The following is a 22184-nucleotide window of genomic DNA, read 5'->3' as shown; positions in this document are numbered from 1 at the left end:
TACAAAAATAACATTCACTTAATTTTTATCGCGACAACATATATGTTTTTATGCACTAATCGCATCTAAACTAAATTATCTAGACATTGTCAGGATAGATTTTTGATCCATGCTTTTGAAGGCGAGATATTCAATGAACAAGTTGAATGTTACCATTTTCAGCTATGCAATTCTTCCTTCAGAAAAAAGACTTTCCCGACCGCTAAAGTCAAACAAACATTCTGAATTTTTCACAGAATAATCTAAACTAATTCTCTAAGAGATTATCAGTTGGGTTGTTTGATATTCGTCACCGTTTCTGAGAAAATCAGATTTGAATCGTGAAAATAGACCTTTAAAACGTCCTAAAGCACACTGGCCTCAGCCCTTAATTGGTATGCTCTGATCTTGTGTCATGCAAGCTCGGAATTCCATGTTATGTCGTTTCCCCATGAGAAATTGACAACTACCCCTGGATAAATTTTGAATGCTTAAGATTAATTTCTTATTTATATTAGATGACCTCGATTGATAACGAGAAATAGTTTATCGCTTCAACCGAAATCGCAGAATGGTAGAGAAAATTAACGCTAAAAAACTGCTTGCATAAAAAACTTGAACGCAAGCTTGGCGAAGAGAAGCTTAATTATCGAAATCGCTAGTTTGTACAAAGATATAATTGCATGCATTTGGGATAATGGTGTAATTTCGTCGGTTATAAAACAAATGTAAATCAAGACAAATGGTGTTCGGTGTTGGTTCCGATTGATTCAACTTTTTGATTGTAGATCATTAGAAATTTTGGTTGCCTTGTTCCAATCAATGGCTCGAACAACCCCATGTGGCTGATCCTTGTAGTTTTTCGAAATGTGAGGACCCAAATATGCGACATCACTTCCGAAAAAAATACATTTTGTTGGGTTTAGTTTTAGGTTATATTTTCTGAGTTGTTGAAAAACGATTTCTAAATGTTTCAAATGGTGGTTGATTGAACAGCCCACCACAATAATGTCATCAATGTACAAGAACGCATGCTCTGGTGGTAAACCACTCAGAGCGATTGTCATCATACGTTGGAAGCTATTGGGAGAAATTTTTAGTCTGAAAGGTTATCTATTAAATTCGTAGTGGTTTGTTGAACTCGAAAATGGGGTGTATTTTTTTGAGTTTTCTAATAATTCAATCTGATAAAAACGTGACGTCAGGTCGAGTGTCATAAAATACTTTGCTCGACCTAGATTATCAAGTATTTCATCGATTCTTGGTAAGGGAAATTTGTCGGAAATCAATGACTAATCGCTATTTTTGTCTTCAGTGTTTGATTTTTTCGGTACTAGTAAAAAAGGTGAGTTATACGGGGATACGGAAGATTGAATAATACCTTCATCAAACATTTTATCAATTTGGTTATTTATTTCTTTTTCGTTAATTTCAGGTGTTCGATAATTTTTTATTTTCTATTTGTAGAAATTGTTTTCCTATTTGTAGAAATTGTTTGCTCTTAATGGATCGTCCTTGAGTGCGAAAATGTCGTTATATCTCTTGCATAGATCTATCATTTTATCTTGGGCATTAATTGGAATATTTTTAATATTAATCTGATTTTGCAAATTTCGCATTCGTTGCTTAATTTTTTGTTCAGAATTTTGATTTTCATTTCCGGCTGCTTCATAGTTGCTAGCTGGGATTACTTCAATTTTTTCTAGTAAATCATTTAGAGAAATCTGTGCAAAACTATCACTAGTAATCATAATATTTACATATTGGGCACCAGGACTGATTAGAGCGTTTGAGTAATTCTCTCCTGGCTTTATTTCACCGGATAGGATAACGCTATCCTCAGTGATATTTCTTAATTTAATTTCCTTAATTACTTGGCATCGTGCTGGTATAATGAATTTTTCATTGAATTTATCTCTAATAGGTATTTCGAAAATTTCATTATTTATTTCGAAAGTAATTAGCCATGTTTTTAGGCATATGTTGCATTCGTAGTTTATCACCACCGCCAAAATCACCGCCGCATAAGTTTGCACGTCGTTTCCTACATATAGGATATTAGTCGCCGTCGACTCTTCAGATGAAAACCATCCCATGTTGGTTTTTTTTTGTGTCTAAGGTTGTATTGTTATAACTGGTTTAGCACTTTCTAGTTTTGGTTATTTTGGTTTCATTTATTTCGATAACGTTTCAGTAACGCACATATTTGTTGCACTTGGTTGTTTCTTCCGTTTCGATTTTCTCGTTGCACTTTCACTTTGAACGAGGTAAAAGGCGATAATATCTATTTACGTTCATTTGCAAGTGTATAATTTTCATATATAATTACAAATCACTGTTTTGGTTTCATTTATTTCGATATTCTTTCAGTTCGGAAAGTAACACACATATTTGTTGCATTTGATTGTTTCTTCTGTTTCGATTTTCTGGTTGCACTTTCACTTTTCACGTGTTCACTATTTTTGTGCTAAGTCCCTTCTCAACTGGGACTTAGCTTGTCGCGCGGTGAACAGTGTCACAGTCTGCCATGTGGCAGGTTCTTTTGTAAAAAATAAAAGCGGTCGTTCCTCGTTCGCTTCAGTTTTCAGACTGTGTAAATTTATTTTCCGCATGTGGTTTTATTGAATGTACAATTTTAAACTGTGTACGTGAAAGTTCAACGAGAAGTCTTGAGACTTGACAATTGTATGTATCGAAAAGGTTTTGGTAATGATTATTTGGAGAAGGCTAATGTTTAATAAACATCGCTCGACCCGCAGTAATGACAAGAAAAATTGAACTTATTTATTTTCCTTCGCGCGAGGCGGAAAATCCACGCCAGCGGTGGTGCGCATGGTTTAAAGTGTTTATATTCATTGCGTTACTTTGCTTGTGCGCTGTAAGCAATTCAAGTGTTTAAGAGAGGAGGACCGTTTTTGGTTCCGAGCATAATTTCGGTCATATCGGCCCAACTCATAAAATATTTAAAGTTTATGATTTGTAAAGTGCCGATGTATCAAATCATAAGACTGAATGTGCTACGATGTATGGCTGGTTTTCATACAAAGTATTTTAAAGAAGACGTTTACAATGTAACTACATTGTGTCGAAATGAAATGTAATATTGAAATTGTTCTGAGGGATTAACGTGGAAAACGTGGTGGTTTTGTAATTCCGCCACACTTTCTATTCCAAAAAGGCGCTTTTATAGGTAACTTTCAATAGCATAGGTAAACTTTTACACCAGTGGAAAACAAGAAGATCGCGGTAACCTAATTTTTGATACATGAATCGGTTATCTAAAAGCAAAGCAGCGATATTTTTCTTCGATTTGTTTTCAAAATATCTCGAAAACAACTGCTAGCATCGTCTTGATGTCAAAGAAAAATTTATTGTAAATTTCATGAGGACTCCAAAAATAATAAATTTAGCGATGGTTAATAGTGAAATAATTTATAAATAAAGCGTATTCTCATGAAACATCCATTTTCTCGATTTTGTTCCTCAAATATCTCGAAAGTGACTGCATTTAGAAAGAAGCACTACATGGACCTTTTCATTGAAGCGTGTAACTTGATGAATAATATTTCATTTCTCAAACACATTTATTTCTATCAAAACATCGTTTTTCTACAATCGTTAAAAATGTTTCCTTCGGGGAACTTTTTTATCGATCATCGATCATTCATTACTTTCTTTGTAACTTGACGGTTTTGGTGGTATAAAATAAGAAAATCGAGCGTTGGAATAACTAAAAATTTCAAAAAATAAACTTTATTTTTGATTTTTTGAAAAATAGGAAGATTTTTTGAGTGCATGTTTATTAAAAATTTTAATTGATTTCCTACAACTTCTTGTGATACACAATTGCCCTAGAAGCTATAGATTACGAGTTAAAATTCTTTAAAAATGATGCGGCTTAAAATACATACGCCCTTTTCAAAAATTTGTCTTAAGAGAAAAAAATCTAAATCTGCGATAAATACTTTATTTGCTATACCAAACACACATGCAACGTTTCATGCAAATTGAAAGGGGTCGTGCTAACAGCCAGCCGATTCCGCATGGAATTGCTCTATAAAGATATTTAACGAATTTCTTATAGTGCGGGCCAAATCGGTTTCCAACATAAAAAAGAAAAAATAAAGGAATCATTTGAACCTACCTGAGATGCTTTTCTACACCGACGCTCTGATTTATCATTAACATTTTTTTCCGTACTATTTCGATCCTTACGGACATTGGTATACTCGTTTGGGACAGTATGAAAACCTGTAGAACACATCACGCTATTCTTCTGATTTACGAACTTTTCTGTGCATCCGGATTCATCTCTAGTATATTTGGTATATGCAATATTGCCCTGTTCCGTGGTTTCAATTTGGGAAGACTCGCCTGATCTAGTTAATTTTTGTTGAAAGGAAGAATCATTTATTTTTGCACGATTTACGGCAAAAGGGCTTATATTTAGTTCTTTCAAAATGGTTTTGAACAGTAATGCCGTTTTTTTGCAAATTAATGAGTGTTCTTCCACGTACTTCATTATTGCAGCATTTATACGATAGAAAATTTCTAGAGCTTCTATTGAGAGATGCGATGGATTACTATGATTTACTTTGATAGGATAAGTTGCACGACATTCATATAAACATTTAGCCGCTTTAAAGTAATGTGACAAGTATATAATTGGTAAATCTCTTTTCTTTTCCGCAATTTTGCCCAACATATAGTGGTACAACCATTTCTCATCCTCAATGCATTCTAGATTCCGAATATTTTTTCCATCTTTACGCGCGGCATCAGAGCTAACTTTATTGAAACTTGTACAAGCAATACTTCCATAATGCTCCTTTTGAGATGAAATGAATTCCTTCCTGTAAACATGAAACAGGTAAAGCGTAGTTATCAACGAATTTTTATATTTTATTATGTTGTATGTGATAGAAAATAACACTAAATGTAATCACAGACAAAAAGTGTTCTGCAAATAGCAGAAACTTTACGTCTGCGGATCAAATTGAACTGCCGAGTTTCACTTTAAGCAGTTCAATTTGTACTCTATGCACTGATGAGTCTAAGACGAAACGTAAAAAAATTTAAATGTACCCTAAGCACAAAATTAGGTTAATTCCTGAATGAGATTTTATATATTTTGAACCAAAAATGTTGCAATAATGCAAAGAAGAAAACATGTGAAACAACCCGCATAAAATATCTAATTACTTACATTGATTTTGCATAACGGAATGAATACGCAACAAAATTGAGAAATTTTGTCCATATTGTATCTTTATATCATTAACACATGAACAACAAGAAGCTGGTCAGCATATAGAATAATGAAAGAATTCGATGAAACAATGTTGTTACCAGAAGAAATTTTAAAACTGGTGCATGATTTCTATACCAGTGACGCTATAAGCCGAGCCTGTCCAAAAAAACGGGACTGTTATTTCAAAAAATGTGGATGGTAAAATTTTGTACAACGAAGATTAGTATTGTGCAGCGTACAAGAGGCATATGCTCAATGCTAAGTAGGCTGTGCGTTTCAGAGGACCGGAAAAAATTTTCGCGCGAAAATTTTTTATTCTACATCCAAACATGGAAAGATCATTAGCATTCAAAACGATCAGGAAATATTGAACACGCTTGTGAAGAACTTAGATAAAATAAAGAAACTAGGTTACTGACGACGGATTGTTCACGGAATAACAAAAGAAACATTGATGAGTATTCTTTGGAACACAGCCCGACGAATGCGCAACCAAACCACAACGAATGAAATCGAGGAATATTCTAACCGCTGGATATTTGATTTTGTCAAAAAAAAGTATGTCCTAATTCTGTCCCGGAACTAATGATCTACTGCGTCGCGACATCGAATATAAACGAAACACCGTTTTCGATGGTAGAGCTCTCACTTACGCTCTTATCGTGTAACAATGAATCCCAAGGGTTGGACAGAATGAAATTCAACTTGTTGAAAAATGTGCCTGACTCTGCCAAAAGGCACTTGTTGAATCCATTCAACAAGTTCCTCGATAGTAATATTGTTTTACACTACTGGATACAAGTGAGAGTTATCACCATTAAAAAACCAGGGAAACCTCTAATCATAATTTGTATCGGCCAATTGCTATGCTTCCCTGTATCCGGAAATTGTTCGACAAAATGATTCGCTTTCGTCTAGACGATGGCTAATGGCGAGACTAATGTCTGAGAAACACTTGAATTTCGCACATGGTGATTTGTCGACAATACGATTTAGTTACATGGGACTTCCTCATGGCTATGCTTAAGACTATGACTTATGCAATTTTTACGTAAACAACATTGATGAATGTACCATCACTTTTTGTACGCTTAGACAACTTTGTTGACGACAACAGGGTAAGCGAGATAGGGTACAAAGCTGCCGATCTCCAAGGACCATTACAAGATACCTTCGACAACTTGTCCACATGTACCCTTCAAACGGGTATCAAGTTCTTTACGGAGAAAACTGAACTGATTGTATTTTCAAGGAAGCGAGAACCAACACACCTACAGCTTCAACTAGAGGCCTTCATATTTAAATATCTCAGGCCTTCTAGGGGTCTGGTTCGACTCCGAGGGCACCTGGAGAAGAAAGATTGGGTATATGAAATAACCAAATCATGGTATAGTGCCCACCCAGGAGACCTGATCAAGCTGTACCAAACAACGATGATGGAATATGTATGCGTCTTCTCGAGATCCGCCGCGAACACTCATTTCATCAAGTTGGAAAGAATTCAGTATCGTTGTTCGCGTATTGCCTTACGTTGTATGCAGTCGACTCATACGAGTCTCAAAGTGCTGGCAGGTGTCCTACCATTGAAAATCGGTTCTGGAATCTCTCATTCCGATATTGCGATGGTGATTGAAAACTTCGAAAGCATAGTTGAGCTCAATTCTCAAACCCGTTTTATGTCCTAGTATTTTGATTACATGTCTTAAAATATTAATCCCTCTTCGTTTGTTCCCAATCGTGCCCATTCCTTGAATACTTCTGATTTTACTGTGTTTTTCTACACATCCATAAAAGATAAAGATTTGTAGAATTCCGGATCACGTAGTGGCCCCTAATATTATTTATAATCGACAGTAAAAAAATGTTTTACACTGACGGATCAAATCTCAACGCTAAAACTCAGTGGTCCGGCTTCAGTTTACGTCGAAGAGTTAGCTGCTAGTCAGTATACCCTTGAGATCATTGAAATCTTGCCCAGAGACCATTACTTTATTGTCACGGACAGTCTGAGTTCAATGGAGGCTCTCCGGGCGATGCAGCCAGAAACGCACTCGTCATATTTCCTGGGGAAAATACGGGTACATTTGAAGTCTTTATCTGAAAAGGCAGACTCATTGGCTAAAGCGAGCGCATTAGAAGGTGATATTTATGAAAGATCAATCTGCTTCAATAAATATTTCAGTACTTCTCGTTAGATAACTCTCGAACGTTGGCAAACCTTATGGAGCAACGGTGAACTGGGACGATGGCTACACACCATTACCCCTAGGGTATCAACGAAACCGTGGTTTTGTGGGATGAACATGAGTCACTGTCGTGTGATGTCTCGGTTCATGTCAAACCACCACACATTCAACACAAATCTTTGTCATATTGGACTCTGTACCTGTGGTAATGGTTATCAGGTTTTTGAGCATGTCGTGTGGTCGTTTACAAAAACGACTTCTACCCATGATTCGAAGCCACAAGGATCCTGTCGTCTTCTGGCCAGATCTTGCTTCTTGCCACTACTCAAAATCAACAGTAGAATGGCATACTAAAAAAATGTCACTTTCGTCCCAAAAGACATGAATCCAACAAATTGCCCACAACTTCGACCAATTGAGGAATTTTGGGCATTAACGAAGGGACATGTCTCGGCAGCCGAAACCATTCAACAGTTCGAAAAAGATAGGAAAAAAGTACGGGTGTGTAATGTCAAAGACATAACTGGATGTAGTGAATACGAATAAAGCTGACACGTTTTCTTTACACTTTCGAATTCGAATTGATAGTTGATTGTGTGAATTGCGAAACTTTCCCCCTTTTCACTACTAAAATTTTCAACGATTTTTGACGTCGATTATCTCATTTCGGATTTGCATATTTCATTGAAAGAAACTATCATGATGCTGTACAGGATTCATTTCTGCCTTTTAAAAGGACCAAATTGTGGAATTCTCTACGATATTTAGCACAGACCGAAACATTTATCTCGAACGATTTTCAAACAGCGAAAAGTGCACGAAGCAAATCAAATTATTTTGGATTTTCACTAAACTGATGATTTCTATCTTCAATTTGCAAAGAAGTAATATTAATAGTTCTTTAGATAACATTTAGAGCCATTAGAACGGCTGATTTTCAATAATGTTGTCCACTTTTCGTTTCTTGTTTTCTTTCTCTCCAATGCAAAGCACCAGCAGCTGATGCAATCGTTCTTGCTTGAATTGAAACTTGCTTTGCGTACAAACCGACACATCCGCTCGCAGTGCCAAATGATGCAAAACTGGTTTAATGCGTCTTCTCGGCTTGACGACCGGAAGGCAAATGAGAACTACGACCTGAGCGTTTGAGCTTTTGACCACGCAGAAGGTGCGCGCTCCGATGCCGCTGTATGAATGCGTCTTCTCGTCCCGACGTCTGCTACCATCCAACGAACAAGAAGAAATGAACGATTTTCGACCACGGTTCCCCTTACATAACGTTCAGCTGAAGATATGTGCCTGACTACCTTAAAATCGTCGTCCTTGCGCGAAAAACCTAAGCAAAAGTAAAGAGTTTTCCGCGTTGTTTCAAAATTTTCAGAAAACTTTCTTTTTGAGTTGTTTGTGGTTATCTCACACTGTTCAAAATATTATCCTAAATTTCTGATCATATTTTTGATGAAATAGTGAAAGAATTATGTTGCTGCCATCAATACAAGTCGAGATATTCACGATTAAGTTCTGCCCATTCTTCCATATGGCTAATTTTGAAAAGGTGCCCCATAGTAAAGTAAGTCGTATTCACGACAAAAAAGTCAAAACTTGTCGCCAAGAAGTCGGTACGGAATTTAATGAGAAACGTTCGCAAGAAGGTGCGCCTGACTAGCTGTCTACAATGGCTAAGTAGCAAATGTTGAGTATAATATTCTGTTGTTGTAGTCTAATATTATCAGTATATCGAATAAAATTTGAATATCTAACACTTGTGAATTATTTACAGCGAAATCAAAGTGTGTCCATACTTTCCGGGAACAGTATTTATATTATACACTGCATATGAAAATACATGAAGAGAAAGTCTAATTGACTAGACGGAAACCAGGCATGCTTCGATGTGCCTGGTCACTACGGCATTCAACTGTACAGTTTTATACCTACGGAAACAAATTGAACAGAAACATACATATCACACTGATCATCTTAGATCTTAGAGCTAAGGAAGTGTGCTATTAAATATATTATTAAATAAAAAAAGAGGCATATGCAATTAAAAAAAACCCTTCTTAATCCACCTAGTGGTGTGATAATGCCTTTCTCTTCTTTCATAACAGTCCATTGAAAACATATTTCATACTTTTATTGAATAATTTCGGATACTAATTTTGACACCAATTGATTCATATTGATTCGAGTAGTTCACAAAAGCATGCTTCAGTGTTCATGTCATAAAGTCAGCATCATTAATCCAAACTAGCGCTTGACATTTCCGTTGCCAATTTGTATGAGAAGAGTGATGACAATCTAAAAAACCCTTCTTAGTCCACTTAGTGGAATTTACATATATCTTGAAATATCACCATGAAATTTTCGCAATCGAAAAAAAAAATTTGATGTCAAAAGTCTTAGAATTGCATGAAACGTCGAGATTTAGTGTCATCTCGAAAAAAAAATTTATTTTGAAAATATCGACTTCCTTGGACTTAGTAAAAATAGTCCCAGAAAGTCGATTTTTCCTAAAATTTGTTTTTTCGGTTACGTCACAGTAACAACCATTTGGTCTTGATCAATGGTCCGATAGTAGCTTTCAAACGTGTATAAGTTTGTTAAAATTGGTTCAGCCATCTCTGAGAAAACTGAACGCGTATAAATATCTTAGAAAAGTGCACACACACATACATTTCCCGATCTCGTCGAACTGAGTCGAATGATATATAACACTATGGGTCTCCGAGGCTCAAAAGTCTGAAAATTGAGCGCGCATAAATACAACGCGTTTTGTCGGTTACGTAACTTATACAATCATATCTCCGGAACCGAAAGTCACAGCCATTTGATCTTCGAACTTGATCAATAGTCCGACAGTACCTTTCAAACGAGCATAGGTTTTTTAAAATCGGTTCAGCCATTTCTGAGAAAATTGAACGTGTAAAAATACAACGCGTTTTGTCAGTTACGTCACTTATACAATCATATCTCCGGAACCAAAAGTCACAGCCATTTGATCTTTGAACTTGATCAATGGCCGACAGTAGCTTTCAAACGATCATAAGTTTGTTAAAATCGGTTCAGCCATCTCTGAGAAAATTGAACGCGTATAAATATCTTCGAAAAGTGCACACACACACATACATTTTCCGATCTCGTCGAACTGAGTCGAATGATATATAAAGCTATGGGTCTCCGAGGCTCAAAAGTCGGGTTTTCCATTAATTCTAATACTTTTCTATAGAGAAAGGCAAAAAGAGAATCACGAGATTATAATAGGGTTCGCAAGTATTCGCCTTAAGGTGAAATGTAGTGGAATGCGAAAATCGCGTTTTTGGTCAATTATTCAAAAACTAGACCGATTTTCGAAAAACCAAAAACACTTAAGTTTTCGAAATCAAATTTATCATAACTAAGTATTCTTAGAATTTTGAAATTTTGCTTTGCCGAGCCGTAATTGGTTTTTGAAATGTATAAACGGTCACTGTTCCGTCCCACGGGGATGATTTTAGAACTGAAAAGTAGTATTTGTAGCAGAATTTCACAAAGAATCTGAAAATGCAACTCAAAATTATAAAATTTTAGCGAAAACAACCGAAAATAGAAAAAGTTTACATAAACTTTTCTGCATTTTTTTTTATTGCTTGCGCGCTGCTCTTTCGTATTGAGGTGGTGTGAGAAATGCACGGTGGGCACGGTGGCATTATATCGTGAGCAAAAAATAGATATAAAATAATGACGCGAATTTATGCAGCATTGGGTTTTGTGTTGAAATAAAAACGATTTGAATACAATAAAATGAGTATTGTAAGAAATCGTTTATTTTCTAAGTAGCTGTCATTTATACAAACAATGTGATAAACATTGAGGGCCAGTCAGCATGAGAAACTTATTGGAATTCATTGGTTTTTCAATTATTATGAATACAATGAATCAACGCTTGATTTTGCTTTCAAAATCGATTGAATAATAAGGAACTACGAAATAACTTTATATTCAATTTCGTGCCCAAAATATGTGCTTGAGAAAAGATTCACTAAATAATTTTAACTGCAGGGTATGATGAACTATTAGTTATAATTGGAATGTATTCCAATAATGTAATCTAAGAAATTATTAAACTATTGATGATTTCTGGCACCGGAGGCCAGAGGCTGTTTGGTCTTCGGTTCGTTATCGTTGAAACAGTCATTTCTAGACTCATCATGCTATACAATTCCGAAAGTCGCTTCCGAAAAAAAAGTTAATGGTGAATACTTTTACGTAAATTCTATCTCATCGGCGGGAAGGGCCTGGTGAACGACTGGCAAAGATATCGAAAATACTTGAATGTTCTCTTGTCTTCAACAGTTCTTTTGAAGGAGAATCGATGCTTGCTACTAAAATCAGGCATATACATGGTTAGCAAGTTAGTCAATACATATACATATAACCTCATGTTAATCATTCATAATTACTCATGATTTATAGCTCTAGTGTAAGAGTAATCACTAACAATGATGATTGAATCAGCATATATTCAAAGTGTGAAGAATTCTAAAATCCATTACGTCCCGTCTTTTTTACAAGCCAATATAACGAGAGGTAAACCCACTGCGCTCAATCATTGAAAAAAGTTCTTGTTTCTATGTGGCCGTTTTTCTTGGTACGATTTGTGCGACGGTTCGTTCAACTGAAGCGGATAAAATTTTGCGCGCATTTTATGACGCTACATTTCACCTTAAGCATTGCATTCTGGCCGGAACGAGTGGCACACATACTGTTTGTGAATATGTTTATCACCAAAATGTTAAATTAATTTTTAAATCGCTTCAATACAGAAGGTCACTTCGAGCTTCATATCGAGACTTATTTTTAAAATTCATGTTTGCCTTTCTCATATAAAAAGGTTATGCAATCGCTGTGAAAATCGACTTTACAACAGAGGCCCGGAAGGCCGAGTGTCATATACCATTCAACTCAGTTCTTTCTCAGATGGATCAGACAGTCAATACAAAAATGGACAGTCTTTAACTTGTGCCACATGAAAAACATTAAAGGGTTGTATGCAAGACACAGCCGAACAGAATAACATTAAAAATAAAACAATTTTAATTAACTTGCATGTTCAGTAAGTATGTGTTGCAAAACTTTTCTTGCTGGAGTAGATTTAGCCTGAATAGTGTATGAACTCACTCTCGGTACTCCGCAGCGGTACTGGCCCTCTTTTGATAGACACGGTATACCGTGTGTGTCTGTGAAGGGGGTTGTTTTTGTTGGGGAACTGAAACTGTTGTCTGTCCTCTCTTGGTACACTGAGTGGTTCTGGCTCCTTTCGGCTGAGACATGAGCAAGCCTCAATAGCAAGCTTCATTTTGTCTTAGTTTGGGTCGCTTCGCATAACCATTCGCTCACGCGGTGCACTTTGCATACAGCGCGTGTACACAGAAAATTAAATATTTCAAAAACCCTATTTGAGCACAAAATTTTTTTGCTCATTATGAAAACCAATAATATATGCAATATTTTACCAAAAAATAAAAATCGCGTGAAGATGGTACTTTAATCTCGATTTCTTTGGAAAATTCAAGTAAAAAGTTAAATAAAAGTAAACATTTTTAAACAATTATTTCTTCATTCCATGACAAAAATAATTTATCCATTTGCAAAGTTTCATGTAATTCGAAAAAGAATTTGAGTTTCAGGAAGCATTACAATGAAAAGGTATATAAATTATTATGTAACTAAAAGTAGTATAAAGTAGTATAAAATATCAAATAAAATCATAAATCATATCAAATAATGACAAATAATTAATTTGATGCATTGGGTTTTGTGTTGGAATAAAAACTAATTGAATCAATAAAATGAATTTTGTAAGAAATCGTTAATTTTCTAGGCAACTGTCGTGTATCATGCTAGTAATGTGGAAGTCTGTTTAGTTCAATGCATTGATGTTGCTGAAGCAATAATGCATATCATATAATAGGTATTCCTTCATATTGTAGCAATTCATTATAGCAAAACTAAAAATTCAACCTTGACAGGCTTGTGATATCCCATGAGAACCAAATTATTTATCCATACTAAGACCAACTGTAAACACATGAACTTATCATAATAGGCCTGCAGTGATCGAACCAAGTGAATACTGCGTTTCGCCGACGCTGCACATGGCTGGCATGCGAAGCGAGCCACAAGTGCGCGACACTATATTTTGTCACACGCAACACATTCATTTGATATAAAAGCATATTGGAAATCAATAAATCACGAGATACCAAATTAGTCTGTATTCATTGCTGTTCCTAGCGAGCCCGGGTCACACCGTAATCTAGCTAGGACACCAGCCTTTGATGACTTCCCGCTTTTCAAAGAATTTATGTTATGGTAAATTATTACATGGCATACCGTGACAAAAAGTAAATATCGTGTCAAGAGTGTAAAAGCATTTCAATAATGGGAAGTCAAGCTCAAAAAGTGCGCAGCATACCGGTGACCCCCAGGTAAACACTCTAAACAGACTGAATGTGCACGAGGAGTTAGCACGAAAACTAAGATTTCAAACTTATACTCATACTTGGTATAGTGAGTGTACAGCTGTTTATTACAACGTATCAAATGATTAAGCGCCACAATCGCCAACAAACACTAAAAATTGCCAAATCGGTGGCTAACATACAGAATGTGTAATCAAGAATACGAACCGTGAAGTATAGTTCAATTAGTGTAGTGATAAATGGCACCCAAAAGTGCTTTAACAAGAAGATGCAACAAGAATTAAAAACAATTAACAGTGCAATCAAATCACAGCAAGAGTGCATTAAAGTCACAACAATAAACAAAACCGTAAAAAAACATATTAAAGATAATAGCGGAAAATGAAGCAGCAGAAATTCAATTTCTGAACGCAAGTGCAATAGTGACGTTGTATAAAATATGTACAATAGAAGCGGTAACGAAGATAACAAATGTGAAGTACAAGGATCTGGTCAAATGAAGACAGCGATGATTGCCGCATGGGAGCCCCGTAAGATTGGTGTTAACAACGAGCAGAGCAATTCCAGAAATGCTTAGCAGATCATCAGACTCGACCTTCTCCAATTTGGATGAAACTTTGCACATGGCTTCAGTATGGCAAACCATAAGTTTTCAATCCGACTCACGACTGATTTTTAAAAAGGGTGTATGTATTTTTGCATTTCACCAAAATTGCCTTTTTCAAATCGTTGTAACTTGGAAACCGTTAATTGTACAAAAATGTAGTTCAGGAAGAAGTTGTAGGGAATCGTTTGGGCACTCTAAAAATATATACACTGGAAAAAATTTTTGGTTTTTTCTCAATAATTACAAAATAATCCGAAAAAGTTAAATAAAAAAGCATGGTTTTAAATTTTTTTCGATAATTTTGATTTTAAAGCTGTTATTAAAACCTACAGTCACAAGACTGTATTCGAATGACGATGCACGTAGTACTCGTACAATTTTCAAAAACTTAAAACCTTAAATATAATTAAGAATTATTCATGTACATGTAATAATTGTAGATATAGCAAGCAAATAAACAATTCATGGAAATATAAAAATGGTGTTATAATTAAATATCCAAGTATCTCAAAAACAGCTACTTTTAGAAGAAAGTATATCATGAACAAATTTATTGCCTTTAATCTGTAGAATAATATTCTACTCTTTTAATGATTATCTTTCAACGAGAACTTGAAATTTTGAATATATCTGTAAATTATTTTAGCTGTAACTTCTTCATTTTTCAAAAGGCACGGATGGGATAGCCATCAATCTGTAGATTTTAATAAGAGCTTTAAAATAAAAATTATCAAAAAAAATCGAAACCCTGATTTTTTTTTAATTTAATTTTTTTGGTTCATTTTGAAACTATTGAGACAAAAATCGAATTTTTCAGCGTATATTTTTTAGAGCGCCCTATTGATTCCCTACAACTTCTTCTTGGACGCCATTTTTAGCTTAACTTCTTGGGATAGGCATTAATCTGTAGGTTTTATAACAGCTTTGAAACAAAAATTTTCGAAAAAACTGAAACCATACTTTTTTCGATTTACCTTTTTCGGGTTATTTTGTAATTATTAAGGAAAAAATCGAAAAATTTTTTCAGTGTATATTTTTTTTAGAGTGCCCAATCGATTCCCTACAACTTCTTCCTGAACTACATTTTTGTACAATTAACGGTTTCCGAGTTACAACGATTTGAAAAAGGCAATTTTGGTGAAATGCAAAAATATACACACCCTTTCTTAAAATCAATCGTGAGTCGGATTGACCTCTCAATCGGTTCAAAACTTATGGTTTGCCATACTGAAGCCATGTGCAAAGTTTCATCCAAATCGGAGAAGGTCGATTCTGATTTTGTCACTTTTTCGTCTACTCATTCCTGGAATTGCTCAGCAACGGGATCATCGATAACGTCCAGGCAGAAAGACAAAAGATTGGAGGTAAACTACTTTGTTATTTCTATTAAAGGAGCTCCGAATTGATGAGCAGCATTGCGTTGAGTTTTATGGTTTATATGACTTTGTGAATTTTAGCAACTAGATGCTTAAGAAATAACTGTAAATTCCATTTTTTTATTGCACAATTATTACATGGCATGCACGCTATACGAGAAAAAGAGGCTTATATAATACTTAAAACACAAAATATACAAAAAAACGCAAAAACAGGCCTAGAAACCTACAAGGCGTTTTAGAGAAAAAGGAATCATCGAACAAACAAATTCAATCCATGAAATCTATTTTACAAAAAAAAACAGCCGACGCATTAGTTTACGAGATTGGGCTGAAGAAGTAGAAAATTATGAAGCTCTACAAGTTAGAATCAAACTTGCACTGAAAATTTTAGACGAAACAGAACTGTTATCTGAGAAAAAAAAGGCGGGTGGATAATGTCAGAGACATAACTGGATGTCGTGAATACGAAAACAACGGACATGTTCCTAAACACTTCCGAATACCAATTAGTTGATCAATTGTATGAATTATGCAAGCATTCCCCATTTCCACATTTTTCGCAAAAACAAAGAAGGCTTTACTTGATCTAGATTACTGTGAGTTTCACGCGAAAAGTGCAAAAATCAAATCAAACAGTTCTAGATTTGCACTAAACTGAGGATATTTCCCTTCGATTTGCGAGCAAGAAATCCTAATAGTTCTTTAGAAAACTTTTAGAGCCATTAAAACGGCTGATTTTGTGTAATGCTTTTTCACCAATGCAAATGACGCAGCTGTGACGTAATCGCTCTCGTCGGAAGCGAAACTAGCTTTGCAAACGACACAAAATACATCTGCTCGCAGTGGCGATAGAATCCAAACTGATCCAATTTTTGTTGAGAGGCTTGTTTTTACCTGGTTTCGTTTGTAGCTTTTTCACTAATGGGCGGTCCTAACGGCTATAAAAATAGCCGCATACAGAATTTTAATGTCGATTATTTCATTTCGGATTTGCATAATTTATTGAAAGAAACTATCAATATGCTGTAGGGATTCGTTTCTAGCATTCAGAAGGGTCAAATTGCGTAATTCTCTACGACATTGAACTCTGGAACATTTTTCGCAAAAACAAAGAAGGCTTCACTTGATCTCGATTACTGTGAATTTCACACAGCGAAAAGTGCACAAATCTAACCAAACTGTTCTTGATTTGCACTAAACTGAGGATATTTCCTTTCGATTTGCGAACAACAAATCATAATAGTTCTTTAGAAAACTTTTAGAGCCATTAGAACGGCTGATTTTGTGTAATGCTCTCCACCGTTGCTTTTTCACCAATGCAAATGACGCAGCTGTGACGTAATCGCTCTTGTCGGAAGCGAAACTAGCTTTGCAAACGACACAAAATACATCTCCTCGCAGTGGCGATAGAATCCAAACTGATCCTATTTTTGTTGAGAGGCTTGTTTTTACCTGATTTCGTTTGTAGGTTTTTCACTAATGGGCGGTCCTAACGGCTATAAAAATAGCCGCATACAGATTTTTAATGTCGATTATTTCATTTCGGATTTGCATGATTTATTGAAAGAAACTATCAATATGCTGTAGGGATTCGTTTCTAGCATTCAGAAGGACCAAATTGAGGAACTCACTACGATATTCAACACTTTCGGGACATTTTTATCGAACGATTTGTTGTACAGCAGCAGATATTTTGTTCTCTTCCTTAGAACGCGTTCTGATTGGCTGGTGTTTACATGGGTCAAATGAGACAGGTTTTTCAATGGTGTAATATTGAAATACTTTAATGCTTTTGCTATACACGTTTAAGTTGAAAAATTTTGATTCTATTGGTAGTTAGATTATATAAATCCTTTCACAGATCACTGAGCTATGAGCTTTAAAAATACGAGCAAGGCAAACGCGATACTCGTTTATACCAAACATTTAAGAAAAGTTTAATTTTGAATTATTTGAGATTATGTCACACAACTGAAAATTTTATCATAAAATTGTGATCATATTTCCGATGGGGTGTAGAAAAAATTATGTTGATTCGTTAGATACAACAAGAGATATTCACGATCAAAAACTTATCACTCTCTCAGAGGGTAAATTTTGAAAAGGCACCCCAGTAAAGTAAAGTAAAGTAAAGTAAAGTAAGTCGTATTCACGACAAAAAATGAGCAAACCCAACATGGTGTCGTTATTGAAAATCATCAAAACCGCCTCATCGTTAATTCCGGATTACGATGGCAGTGATGATAAATTAGAAACAACGATAGCAACTATTGAAGCCCTTACGCCATTAATATATGATGACAATCGCAACGCAGCGTTATCATCATTTCAAAATTATCAAGCAAGGCACGAGTAGGTGTCGGTGAGAATCCCGAAAGTCTAGAAATAAAAATACAAAGATTAAACGAAAAATGTCAAAATAAACAACAGCCAGAAGTTGTTAAAGGTAGGGCAATTCGAAAATTTAACCTCAGCCATTGGATAAATATACGAAAATCAGCACGAGATTGGAGCTAGTGTAATGTATTTTTCAAATAAAAACAATAACCATAGACACAATTGAGTCAGACATAATTTCCAAGGTACATCATTAAGAGGACAACAATATAACTTTACGAGAGGTCAACACAATAGTTATAGGGGACAATATCGTCACCCCTTCAATCATAATATTAACCACGAAGGTCACTATGAACAAAGGTTCAGGGGACAAAGGAAACCGAGGAATAAATAACTCACGAGGTAGAAATACCCGTAATTACAATCGAATTTATTACAATGTATCGGAAAACTGGCAGGGCCCTCAACAGCAACAACAGAGCCAAAATCTACATGCTCAGCATGTTGGGGGGGGGCAACCAACCACCAACATCCCACACAACAACAACAACAAGAAATACCTTTAATATACGCAAGGAATCACTGAAAAAATACATTTTCAATTTTCAAACAAAACTTACACATTTTTTCAATTTAAAACTAGAAATTTCCGAATGTACTTGCTCATTCCTAATAGATACGGGAGCAGAAAAATCTATCTTGAAACCTAAAAAATAAATCAAAATGAATTAATCACAATAACCGACAAATGCGTGATCTCAGGCATCAACAATATTACAACAGAAACTAAAGGTTCTATGACTACAGAGCAGTTAATTGATAATGATATATCTTTAATACACACGTTCGAAATAGTACATGAGGAATTTCCTATTCCAACAGACGGTAGAAATTTTTTCACCAAACACCATTGTCTTAATCACGATACTTGGACTTTAACATGTGCTACAAAACATGGATCAAATGGAATTACAATTCAAGATAATTCTGAAATTACGTTATTTTTACCGCCACGTTGCGAAGTATACAGGCAAATACAGGGTCCGCCATCTAACTTTTTTTTGAACTAGCGGTTCCCAAGTAGCACGTTAAGTTGCTGTCCTGTATTTTTCTACAGATTGTGCAATTTATCAAATTAGTTCATATTACTATTATAGTAGCTGTTGTGTTATGGAAACAGCACAATTTTTCTGTGTTGTGCAACATATCTTTAAGTTCTTCCGTTGTTACGAACATTTATTCACAATTATTGGGCAACTAATACAAAAACTCATGCATCGACTCCATTGCAAATGCAGCAATTAAATCAGCGAAAAAACAATTGTGAAACTCATGGGAACTACTACGTAATGTAAACAAGAATTGAATTGATGTTTACAAAAACATAGCAAATATAATTTCTAATGAATAAGTTTCACATTTGATTTTCAATACAACTGCCCGTAACATTTACATGGAACTTTAAAAATATTCTGCACATAAATAAATGTAGAATTGATCTTTTATGTTTTAGTAAATAGAAAATCGACAACGAACTGCATTTTTATGGTGAAACATGTCTTCGTACGCCAGAAATTTTCAAGCGCCTTTGAATGTACGTGTTTTGATGATTGCACATCAATTTCTATGCAAATAACAATCTATTCTTTTCAATAAATATGATCGGGAGAGTGTTTAAAATATGTACAAGAAAGTTATCAAACATTCATACACCTTTTCAGACGATTTTAATAATAGTAATGTTTCAATTAATCTGAAAAATATTGAAATGAATTGTTCTTCAACATTTTTCAATATGGCATCGAGGGTAACAGTGTGTTGAAAAGAATATGGTTCACCCAACGTAATGATTTATTTTACCTAAATAAATGGAAATATAAACATGTAAATATTGAAAAGAGAAAATTTTGTTTTTATTTTTATCAAACTAGTTGACTTAAACAACAATACAGTTTAGTCATTCATCTTAGTGAACCCGACATTTGTGATACGCACTGTAGGTATTATTTTGGTGAGCCCATGTGCTTTAATTGCGAAAACAAGTTGCTCAAGCGGTAATATATAACTGTGAGAGTAACTATGATGAACTTGACTTTTCGTTTAATATATTTGAAAAGTGATGGCAGGTCTGTTCATTTTTTCGCGAGATGAAAACCGAATAAAAATTATCTGATTTGATTTTTGTTTTCATTGCGTATGTAATGATGTATTTCTGAAACTTTTATGATAATATTCTCATGTCGGCAAATTTTACGTTCATTCCAAGCAGATAAACCTAGTACAACTTATTTGCAAGTTTCGAATTGTTTTTCTAAAAATGAAGAAAACTGCACACACTGACCTAAAATTTCATCATAGTCAAGACAATGCGGACTCTGCAGCAAAATAGTTTTTACTGCGAGGTTTTCAATTCGGCTTTTTCCAATATGGCATCGAGGGTAACAGTGTGTTGAAAAGAATATGGTTCACCCAACGTAATGATTTATTTTACCTAAATAAATGGAAATATAAACATGTAAATATTGAAAAGAGAAAATTTTGTTTTTATTTTTATCAAACTTGTTGACTTAAACAACAATACAGTTTAGTCATTCATCTTAGTGAACCCGACATTTGTGATACGCACTGTAGGTACTATTTTGGTGAGCCCATGTGCTTTAGTTGCGAAAACAAGTTGCTCAAGCGGTACTATATAACTGTGAGAGTAACTATGATGAACTTAACTTTTCGTTTATTATATTTGAAAAGTGATGTCAGGTCTGTTCATTTTTTCGCGAGATGAAAACCGAATACAAATTATCGGATTTGATTTTTGTTTTCATTGCGTATGTAATGATGTATTTCTGAAACTTTTATGATAATATTCTCATGTCGGCAAATTTTACGTTCATTTCAAGCAGATAAACCTGGTACAACTTATTTGCAAGTTTCGAATTGTTTTTCTAAATATGAAGAAAACTGCACACACTGACCTAAAATTTCATCATAGTCAAGACAATGCGGACTCTACAGCAAAATAGTTTTTACTGCGAGGTTTTCAATTCGGCTTATCAGTTTTAGCCTTGCGGAGAGCATAATACCACTATTTTTTTCTTCGCAAGAGATATACAGATATTTCGACATATATTGAGTCCGATACAATTGTGACCGCCATTTGGAAAATTTCTGAGAGGTTGAACAATTGTTTTAGTTACTACGTTTTTACATGACGATGTGAAAATTTTGGCAGAGCTTCTATAACTACTAGTGCAACCTGGGCAAGTTGGTGATTTGCTGCACAATTGTTTTAGATATACTTAAAATTGTTCTATAGTGATTTTTTCTGTATTATCGTGAAACTTAACAGGTATAAGTTGCACAACCGATTTTAATATATTTAAAAATCTTTTTGAACATATCTAACATAAAAAACAATTCAAAAACAATTGTAGAACTTCTTGAAATTTCAATAAGTTACAATTGCTACTCGGGTTATTTCGACATTGGTATCCTTATTGTCACTTCTGATATGACAGAAACTTAGTTTTATCCTTCCGCTGAACGAAAATGGTTGTGTATACGCTTGAGGAACGCGTGAAAATAGTGCCAACTGGGCTTGCGATCAGCTTGAAGACGCCGATTTTTGCAAAAAAATCATCTTCTCGGGTGAGGCAGATTTTCATATCGACGAGTATGTTAATAAGCAAAATTGTCGCATCTGGGAGACGGAAAACCCGCACGTTATTATGGAGAAGCCGATGCATCCTCAGAGAGTGACGGTTTGGTTCGGATTTTGGTCTGGCGGCATTTTTCTTCGAAAATGAGGCAGGAGTCAATGGCGAGCGCTACCGCGCCATGATTAGCGATTGGTTCTTCCCGTTACTTAAAGAGGAAGACTTGGACACCATTTGGTTCCAACAAGACGGCACTCCATGCCACACAGCCAGCGCTACGATCGATTTTCAGCGCACAGTCTTCGAAGATCGAATTATCAGTCGA

At 35.1% G+C, this 22184-nt stretch overlaps 1 protein-coding gene across 11 annotated transcripts in view; it reads right to left on the bottom strand.

The window, feature by feature from the left end:
- The window catches only part of LOC131427388 (calcineurin-binding protein cabin-1-like), a 1620795-nt gene that overhangs the window by 723203 nt on the left and 875408 nt on the right, over positions 1-22184 (bottom strand). For all 11 annotated transcript variants that reach the window (XR_009229264.1, XR_009229263.1, XM_058590537.1 and 8 more), the window contains one exon: positions 4124-4832. Coding sequence is in view for 9 of the 11 variants with exons in the window: in XM_058590537.1 (XP_058446520.1) it covers positions 4124-4832 (709 nt within the window). In the remaining 2 variants the exon portion in view is untranslated. The remainder of the gene's footprint in view (positions 1-4123; positions 4833-22184) is intronic.

This window comes from Malaya genurostris, chromosome 2 (assembly GCF_030247185.1).
Source record: "Malaya genurostris strain Urasoe2022 chromosome 2, Malgen_1.1, whole genome shotgun sequence".
Classification (NCBI taxonomy): Eukaryota; Metazoa; Arthropoda; class Insecta; order Diptera; family Culicidae; genus Malaya; species Malaya genurostris.
This window is presented reverse-complemented; position numbering and strand designations above follow the sequence as displayed.